Raw genomic sequence first — 10,239 nt, 5'->3', positions numbered from 1 at the left:
TTTTGTAGTATGTTCTGAAGTCAGGAAGCCTGATTCCTCCATCTCCATTTTTGTTTCTCAAGATTGCTTTGGCTATTTGAGATCTTTTTGTTTCCATAAAAATTGCGAAGTTTTTTTTCTAGTTCTGTGAAAAATGCCATTGGTAGTTTGATAGGCATTGCACTGAATTTGTAGATTGCTTTGGGTAGTATAGTCTATTTCACAATGTTGATTCTTCCAATCCAAGAACATGGTATATCTCTCCATCTGTTTGTGTCATCTTTAATTTCTTTCATCAGTGTCTTATAGTTTTCTGCATACAGATCTTTTGCCTTCTGAGGTAGGTTTATTCCTAGGTATTTTATTCTTTTTGTTGCAATGGTAAATGGGAGTGTTTCCTTGATTTCTCTTTCAGATATTACATCATTAGTGTATAGGAATGCAAGAGACTTCTATGCATTAATTTTGTATCCTGCTACTTTACCAAATTCATTGATTAGCTCCAGTAGTTTTCTGGTAGCATATTTAGGATTCTTTAAGTATAGTATCATGTCATCTGCAAACAGTGACAGTTTTACTTCTTCTTTTCCAATTTGGATTCCTTTTATTTCTTTTTCTTCTCTGATTGCTGTGGCTAAAACTTCCAAAACTATGTTGAATAATAGTGGTGAGAGTGGGCAACCTAGTATTGCTCCTGATCTTAGTGGAAATGGTTTCAGTTTTTCACCTTTGAGAATGATGCTAAATGTGGGTTTGTCATATACGGCCTTTATTATGTTGAGGTAATTTCCCTCTATGTGTACTTTCTGGAGTGTTTTTATCATAAATGGGTGTTGAATTTTGTTGAAAGCTTTTTCTGCATCTACTGAGATGATCATATTGTTTTTATCCTTCAGTTTGTTAATATGGTGTATCACATTGTTTGATTTGTGTATATTGAAGAATCCTTGCATTCCTGGGATAAACCACACTTGATGATGTTGTATGTTCCCCTTAATGTGCTGTTGGATTCTGTTTGCTAGTATTTTGTTGAGGATTTTTGCATCTATGTTCATCAGTGATATTGGCCTGTAGTTTTCTTTTTTTGTGACATCTTTGTCTGGTTTTGGTATCAGGGTGATGGTGGCCTTGCAGAATGAGTTTGGGAGTGTTCCTCCCTCTGTTATATTTTGGAAGAGTTTGAGAAGGATAGGTGTTATCTCTTCTCTAAATGTTTGATAGAATTCACCTGTGAAGCCATCTGGTTCTGGGCTTTTGTTTGTTGGAAGATTTTTAATCACAGTTTCAATTCCAATGCTTATGATTGGTTTGTTTCTATTTTCTATTTCTTTCTGATTCAGTCTCAGAAGGTTGTGCTTTTCTAATAATTTGTCCATTTCTTCCAGATTGTCCATGTTATTGGCATAGAGTTGCTTGTAGTAATCTCTCATGATCCTTTGTATTTCTGCAGTGTCAGTTCTTACTTCTCCTTTTTCTTTTCCAATTCTATTGATTTGAGACTTCTCCCTTTTTTTCTTGATGAGTCTGGCTAATGGTTTATCAATTTTGTTTATCTTCTCAAGAAACCAGCTTTTAGTTTTATTGATCTTTGCTATTGTTTCCTTCATTTTTTTCCCATTTATTTCTGATCTGATCTTTATGATTTCTTTCCTTCTGCTAATTTTGGTTTTTTTTGTTCTTCTTTCTCTAATTGCTTTTGGTTTAAGGTTAGGTTGTTTATTTGAGGTGTTTCTCGCTTCTTGATGTAGGATTGTATTACTATAAACTTCCCTCTTAAAACTGCTTTTGCTGCATCCCATAGGTTTTGGTTTTCGTGTTTTTATGGTCATTTGTTTCTAGGTATTTTTTGATTTCCTCTTTGATTTCTTCAGTGATCTCTTGGTTATTTAGTAGTTTGTTGTTTAGCCTCCATGTGTTCGTACTTTTTACAGATTTTTTTCCTGTAATTGATATCTACTCTCATAGTGTTGTGGTTGGAAAAGATACTTGATACAATTTCAATTTTCTTAAATTCACCAAGGGTTCATTTGTGACCCAAGATATGATCAATCATGGAGAATGTTCCATGAGCACTTGATAAAAAAGTGTATTCTGTTGGTTTTGGATGGAATGTCCTATAAATATCAATTAAGTCCATCTTGTTTAATGTATCAATTAAAGCTTGTGTTTCCTTATTTATTTTCATTTTGGTTGATCTCTCCATTGGTGAAAGTGGCATCTTAAAGTTCGCTACTATGACTGTTACTATTTCCCCTTTTATGGCTGTTAGCATTTGCCTTATGTATTGAGGTGCTCCTATGTTGGGTACATAAATGTATACAATTGTTATATCTTCTTCTTGGATTGATCCTTTGATCATTATGTAGTGCCCTTCTTTGTCTCCTGTAATAGTCTTTATTTTAAAGTCTATTTTGTGTTACATGAGAACTGCTACCCCAGTTTTCTTTTGATTTCTGTTTGCATGGAATATCTTTTTCCATCCCCTCACTTTCAGTCTGTATGTGTCCCTAGGTCTGAAGTGTGTCTCTTGTAGACAGCATATATATGGGTCTTGTTTTTGTATCCATTCACCCACTCTATGTCTTTTGGTTGGAACATTTTATCCATTTACATTTAAGGTAATTATCGATATGTATGTTTCTATTGTCATTTTCGTAATTGTTTTGGGTTTGTTATTGTAGGTCTTTTCTGTCTCTTGTGTTTCCTGCCTGGAGAAGTTCCTTTAGCATTTGTTGTAAAGCTGGTTTGGTGCTGCTGAATTCTCTTAACTTTTGCTAGTCTGTAAAGAAAATTTTAATGATGATAGAATACTTTTTCTGTGTATTAGCTATTTCACTCATGTATTTGTTCATTCATTTGCCTTATATTTATTTTTGTTCTGTTCTAAGTGCTTCATTGGATAGTGGGAATATAGTAGTAAATAAGTCAAAGGCTATCCTTACTCTCTCAGAATTTTCAGTCTGCAGTAAAAAGTATCTAGTGATTTGGGGAAAGTTTGTTGAACATTATGATGAGATGACATATGCTCAGAGAGTGTGTTATAAGAGGAACTATACTGGTCTGGAGTCAGGAAAAACTTTCTGGAAAAGCTGTTGATGAGCTGTGATGTGCTGAATGACCAGGGTTTAGAGAAAGTCTAAATGTTTGACAAAGAGAAAGAGTTTGACCAAATCTGTCAAATACATTTATCCAACCAACTAGGTCACACTTGAAGAAAAAACTGAGCTATTCCTTTTGTTTACTATGCTGAGATATATACCACTTCATTCTTCTACCCCAATATGGTTCAACTATGGAAGAAAAACACATTGCTTAAAATGTAAATGAACCTTATGATATGTAATTTTTATTTTAATACAAATATTATTTTTTAAAAAGAATATCTATTGATTATATTCTAGAAATGCTCAATAAAAAGTTTTTATTAATAGGTCATTTAATTAACAAATTTATACATTCAACATGGTTATGCCATTTTATAAACATACCATCATTATGTTCCATTAAATTACAATAGGCTCAGAGACAGTCAAGTATCATCCTGTAGCCTCACATGAGGTCTCAGGACAGTAACTTCCTCCGATGAAAAGTTCATCTAATAAATGGTCACGGAACTTGACTATTCATGGAGACCTAAGGCAAAGGAAAGGCTTCAGAGGGGAGGAAAAGAATGAAGGAAAGAAAGTATATATGAGGGAACCTCTGCAAACATCATAGAAGCTCACAATTCCATTGTCATAATCCAGAAACACTCCAATCCCACCCAGAGGCCTTTGCACGTACTGAATTAAGGGTGGGGAGTTCGTGGACAGAATATAATGATTGCTCACTTTCATAGAAGATAGCAAAAATACTTCTTCAGAATCAATACTGATAACAGTATTGCTTGTCAAGATATCTTTACAGACTCCTAGAATCCAGTTCGAGGAGTGTGTCACATCCACCTCCCAGTAATGCCTTCCGGAGGTGAAGGCCACAGCTCCCCAGGCCACAAAACTCTCTGCACCCTGGAGCTCTCTGGACACACCATGATGGTCATCTCCATATATCATAGTTGTATCATCCTCAGAAAGGCTCACATTGTGAATGGTCGTTTTCTGACTCAGAACGTTATCCACTGCAGAAAGAGCAAAAATGTGGTCAACAAGTGGGATTTCCATGGCCTGAGAGGCAGAGGCTCTCTACCCAATGAGTCTTTTCATTTTCCCTCCTCCAAGGAAATACAAAATGAAGACAAAAGGGAGTTCAGACTGGCTCTTCTATGAAGAACAAGAGTTATAACTATCTCTACAGCACATAGAAACACCTCAAATCATATAGAAAAAGAAAAAATCATACAGACATATCATGAACTCTGTGAAGTCTGATTTAATGTCAAATTCTTGATAGTTTATTTCAGGACACATAAAATTTTATTTTTTTCTTTAGAAAACTTTTCTTGTGTCTTTTGTCTTTAACACTGTTTAATATATAGAGAGCACTTTGCTAGTATGTGCGTATTTGTTGGGCTAGAGTCTCTACCTAGCAAGTTTTCAAAGCAAAAATGTTGATAGAAATCCATCAATGAATAGTTTGGAAGCTTCTAAAAGCATGTTATGACTAATCATGTTCACATATCCCTCACCTTTCAATTATTTTGAGATTGATCTAACAGCATTACAATGATTCTGCCTAAGCCAATTGTAGTCTATTTTGTCAAAAGTTAGTAATTATAGAAATAAGAAATATTCTTTGTATAATGCATGATAAACAATTGTAATATAGAACAAATTAAAACCAGCAATGCCATATATAACCTTTCAAGAGTGAAATAAACTGAATAAACATACAACATTAACTGCTACTCTGAGAACTAAATATTCTGTTTCTTTATAACTAGCTGATAAATCCAGTTGCTCTCTTCTTGCTCAGCCTATTTCAGATGTAACTAAAAATATGTATCTTGCTTTGCATTTGCAGTAAAATATAGGTTGCAAAGTTCACCCTTGTTCTTTGTAGCATGACTGTATTGGCAGAAAAGATATAACAACTTTGGAAAGTCATGTACTAACTTCATGTCAGAAAAAATAAAATCAAAGAAGGCTCCTTCCCAAGAACCATCAAAGAAATGGAGGCCTGATCACCAAAGCGCTGACTCTTACCTCTGAAGCTGTTCAGCATGTCTAGGATTCCAGTGACAGGCCAGGAAGTGAGCTCTGGGTTCACTGGCTGAGGCTTTTGCATCTGTACCAAATCAGTCCTGTAAAAAAATGATATCAGTTACACTTCAGGGCCAAAGGTTAATCACACAACCATTACAAAAGAAGCCATTTATTATATTTTTTTATTGGAGTATAGTTGCTTTACAATGTTTTGTTAGTTTTTGCTGTACAGCAAAGTGAATCAGCTATATGTGTATATATATCCCCTCTTTTTTGGATTTCCTTCCCATTTAGGTCACCACACAGCACTGAGTAGAGTTCCCTGTGCTATACAGTCGGTTCTCATTAGCTATCTATTTTATACATAGTAGCGTATACATGTCAATCCTAATCTTCAAAAGAAGCTATTTTTAATCCTAGATATTTCATCAGAATTCTCCCATTTTTGGTTAATTGTGCATTCATTATATTCTACACTCTTGGGATTCAAAAAATATGTTACCTTACTTTTTTTCAAAATATAAATTATATCCGTTTTCAAATTCCCCATTCATTTTAGTCATTATTCCATTTCTAGAAATTTTGAGGATTGTTTACTTGCTCTATTCAATCTCAGGTGATGCAAAGATCCTGGGCATTTTACGGAGAGCACAAATTCAGGCAAAGCTTTTGTACTTCAGTCAGCAAGTAGTCACCAAAAGGAAGAGTACACTGAACCAGACAGCTTTGCTCTTGTCAGCACAGCGAGGGAATTCAATTCCAGCCTGACTACCCTTGTGCTGAAAGTCCAACTTCCCAGTGTGCACCAGGAAGCCATTCCCTCTGAGGTCCAGCTTACAAGGGGGCTTTCAGTGATGGAACAGGTTGAGTCACTCCTACTTCTAGGAACAAAATCACAGCCCCTCTTCCCACTCTTAAGGAATCTACCTCTGTCCAGTATTATTCACCTTCCAACTCACTCAGGTAGGTTCTTCCTGTATTGCAACTTAGAAAATTTCATTCAGTACGTTTTACTGTGGTAAGGCTAGAGAGGTGGAACAAAGTCCAGAATGTCAGAAGCCTTTTAGGTATATTTGAAATCAACCAAATGAGCAGGAAACTTCTGAGACCAAGGAGTAGAAGTCCTTCAGAACTCTTTTGAAATAAAATAGAAAATAGCCACAAAAACAATGTTAATAGCTCAAAAAATGTACAGTCCATCTGCCATTTGTTAGGATTCCACACCTGTGGATTCAATCATGAGTTGAAACTGTGAAATCTGAATGAAAAATATTCAGAAAAAAAATCAGGAAATTTCAAAAAGTAAAACTTGAAAATGCCGCACACCAGGCAACTATTTACATAGCATTTAATTTACATTATAATAGGTGTTAGAAGTAGTCTAGAGATGACTTAAAGGATACTAGAAAATGTTTGTGAGTTATTTGTACATACTATGTCATTTTGTATAAGGGATTGTGCATCCTCAGATTTAGGTATGGGGGAGGGCTTGGAACCAAATCCTCATGGTACTAAGGGATGACTGTACATTTACTTCATCAAAAAGACAGAAACATTCTCAGAAATCAGAAATCTTTAGTGTAAACTCACCTTTCCAATACATTGCCCAAGTTCTGCAAGGGAAAAAGAAAAGATGATGTTAATCATCAGAGTTCTGTCCTTTTGCATCTTCTTTAGTATTCTTGTTTGTTCCTTTCATTAAGGTATTTATTGTCTGATTCTTCTCTAAGGAACAATTAGAGGTTATCTTAATAACAGAGCCTAAACTAAAACATGATGGACTTAGTCAGGATGCATTACAGAAGGAAGAAGGCCAGGAAGAGTCTGTGTTATGATGCAACAACATCTAGGTCTCCAATGTCACTCAGTGCCCTGTCCTATTCCCAAGGAGAGATCTCATTTATGATAACAATTAAAGCAAAACAGAGGACCATACAAAATGAATTATAGAATACATTGAAATTGATTACCAGTTCTAATTTTTTCTAGACAATGGGCAAAACCTCAATGTATTCAGTAAGTATGGGATAACAGAGTGACAAGGGATTAAGGGAACATATATTGAAAATTATTCCAACAAAGTTAACTTTTCCTGGTTACAGAATTTTGCTGGCTTTGGATAATCAGTGTGGAGAGTCCCCCTGATCACACCGAAATAATTTTGCCCTATGTTAGCTAATAAAAGGATTAAAAAAAAAAAACTCCCAAAAATTACCAGGCTATGAGAAATAAGGGATTGGACAAGTAAGATAATGGGAGTCAAGGAGCATCATCCCTTAGCTGAGATAAGAGTATATGCAGGTAACATTTCAATGTCATGGCAACAGTGCCCAGAATAGTAATTCCGTCTCTGAGGATGGAACCTCCCTTCTCACCTGGAGCAGCTCCAAGTCAGGCTTGTGGCACATCTCAGTCAGCTCTCTGTACATTTCTTTCAGACTTTCTTTCTGTCGAGTCATTCTGAATTCACTCTCCCTGAGTTGCTGAAGAGTCTCCTTTGCTTCTTCCTCCAGCGCCTCCAGATGGAGTTGCTCCTGCTCCTGGAGAAACAAGTGGATCCTCTGATACTGAACTTTGATCATCACCTTCCTTATGGCCACATAGTTCTGCAGAGATAGTGGATTCAAAGAATCACTCATCCTCATTCTCAACAGAAAACGTCAAACATTATTTCCTTACTGTCATCGGGAAAGCTCTTGACAAACTTTCTACCTCACACCTCAAAGGGTCCTTCCTGTCCATCCTTTCTCTAAGTTTCTCGCCTTTTTTCCTGTTTAAATCAAGCCATCTGAGGGATCCCAGTTTTTCTCCTTAGGAGGTTTCTTCAGGGTTCCTAGTCCATTATTTATTTTTTCTCTTACCTGAATCTTCTTTTCTTTTTGTTCCTTTGCCTGACTTTTCTAAATATATTTTTAAGTATGTAAACCCCATATTGTACAGTTTAAAAAATATTCTTTATTTTTCCTCTAGGTACTACTCTATTCCTCTCCTCTCCTTTAGAGTCACAGTGCAATGTTCTCTTATCATCCATATCTGAGAAAGTTTATCCAAATCTTCAAAATTTGGACTATGAATAATTTTCATGCCCTGGTTTTCCCATATACTAGCAATATTTGAAATAGCTTGTATGGGCCTGTATATTTGTGATCACTGATATGTCATTTGAAACCACTACTTCTCCAGGGAAGAGACCACTGTCCTTTAACTGGGAACTTAAACTGAGCTAAAAGTCTAAGCTAGAATTATGTCAATATTCATACAAATGAAAAGGAACATTTTCATCCTTACCTCTAATGACGGAGTTTTGTGAGTTTCCAGATTCAGATGGTTTTGCATTTCTTGTGTCATTTTCCATAAAGAGCCCATTCTCTTTAGAAGTTTCTCCTGGAAAATACCCATAAGCTTTAGTGGCACAGATGATGATACTGTAAATTTCATCCCCTTAATTATGAGCAAAGGGAGTCATTGAAAAACCGGTAATTGTGATTTAAAATGAAGTGATAAGATTTTTCCACCTTAATCTAGTCTGATTCTAATATTTTGAATATCAGAAATGACAGAGATGTATCCTAGAAAATTGGGGGAACTTTACAGATGATGGAATCCATTTCCTAAGAAATTGAGACTCATATATTTATATAACCTGACTGAGAAAGCCTCAAGCTCACATCAGAAGCCAGTGTGCCTGGTGCTGCCACATGCCCCAGGATGCAGCATTTCCACATGTTTGGACAATTGGGCAACAACATTGAAATGATACATTTCTATCTTGGGACCCACACTGAAAAATCTCCACCTCGACCATCTCCATCCCCATCAACTTCATTATTATCCTCATCTTTCTCTCTGATTTAGGAGCCTGTAGGTTCCTAACTGCTTTAGAAGCATCACCTACCCGGTATTCCTCAGCAGCCCATTGTATTGGACTGTGGCTGTGAGCTGCATGCTCTGGGGACTCAGAGCAGGGGCCACAGAGCAGGGTCTTGTCAACCTCACAGAAGAGTCCTTTGGTTTCTTTGTGTATCAAGCAGATCTGCGTCTCCAAGCTGTTGGTTTGTTTAGCTGCGTCCTGTCTGGCGAGGGAAGCCAGCCTCTTGAGTACAATATTGGTTTGGAAATCTGGCTTCTCTGATAGTCCCCTGCACTCAGGGCAGCTCTTTGGAGTCTGGTCTTCCTCCCAGCAGAGGTACAGGCAGGGACGGCAAAAGCTGTGCCCACAGTCTATGGTGACGGGGTCTATGAAGTAGTTCATACAGACGGAACAGGTTAGTTCATTCTGGAAAGCTTGCATGAATCCTTTGGAATCCATGTTTCTAGAAATTAAAGAGAAAGAACAAGAGTAATCATTCTAGTGATCATTCTTTTACCCTGATTAGGTAAAAAACAAAACAAAAAACAGCCTTTGGACAAAGCTTGTCTGCTTGAACTCTATCTGATTTACCTATTTGCTTACCCCCAGTACAAACCTAGAAGTGGTGAATACAGACAGATTGGGTTCATGCTATAACACAAATGATGAAATTAGAGAAGAGACTACCTAGCAACTTTATTGTTTAAAATAAGCCATGGTCTCAATCATACCTAAATTACATGGAAAAGCTTAAATATTAGAGCAAAGGCTAAGAGACAGGATGACACCAGAGTTCTTTTTAATAGATGATTGGTGCAGAAGCACAGAGAGAATCTCAATCTCTTTCTCTCTCTCCATGACTGGTACCCATACATGCACACACTTATCTCTATGCTAATGGTCTCTATGCCTCATATCTCCCAAGTGACAGATACCCTTTTCCAAAGACAAAATTGTTTACATATAATTTAAGCTTGTTCAATTTAATCAATGTTGACTGAAATTTTGGAGTCCTAAAACTATAAAAAGTTGAGTATTTGCTTCCAACTTAAATAGCAAAACTCCTCCTCTCAAGGAAAAAGTATACTATTTCTAGCTCAGGAAAACATTTTTTCCCAGTCTTTTCAGACCATCAGAGCACCTTCACATTTCAAACTGATGAATGTTCAAGCTACAACGATAATCAGTAAAAATCAAAATTTAAAACCAACCACCCCCCAAAAACATTATAATTTACACAGCAATTTCCTCTCTACACTAGAATATCCA

At 36.4% G+C, this 10,239-nt stretch overlaps 1 protein-coding gene across 1 annotated transcript; it reads right to left on the bottom strand.

The window, feature by feature from the left end:
• Positions 1–3,602: 3,602 nt before the first annotated feature.
• On the bottom strand, positions 3,603–9,429 carry LOC132430220 (tripartite motif-containing protein 64C-like). The gene is made up of 6 exons (XM_060019641.1): positions 9,016–9,429; positions 8,409–8,504; positions 7,496–7,726; positions 6,711–6,733; positions 5,121–5,218; positions 3,603–4,096 (listed from the first exon to the last, which is right to left on the bottom strand). Exons 1-6 carry the CDS (start codon positions 9,427–9,429, stop codon positions 3,603–3,605), a joined length of 1,356 nt encoding a protein of 451 aa, XP_059875624.1.
• Between the last annotated feature and the right edge of the window lie 810 nt (positions 9,430–10,239).

This window comes from Delphinus delphis, chromosome 8, assembly GCF_949987515.2.
Source record: "Delphinus delphis chromosome 8, mDelDel1.2, whole genome shotgun sequence".
Lineage (NCBI taxonomy): Eukaryota > Metazoa > Chordata > Mammalia > Artiodactyla > Delphinidae > Delphinus > Delphinus delphis.
This window is presented reverse-complemented; position numbering and strand designations above follow the sequence as displayed.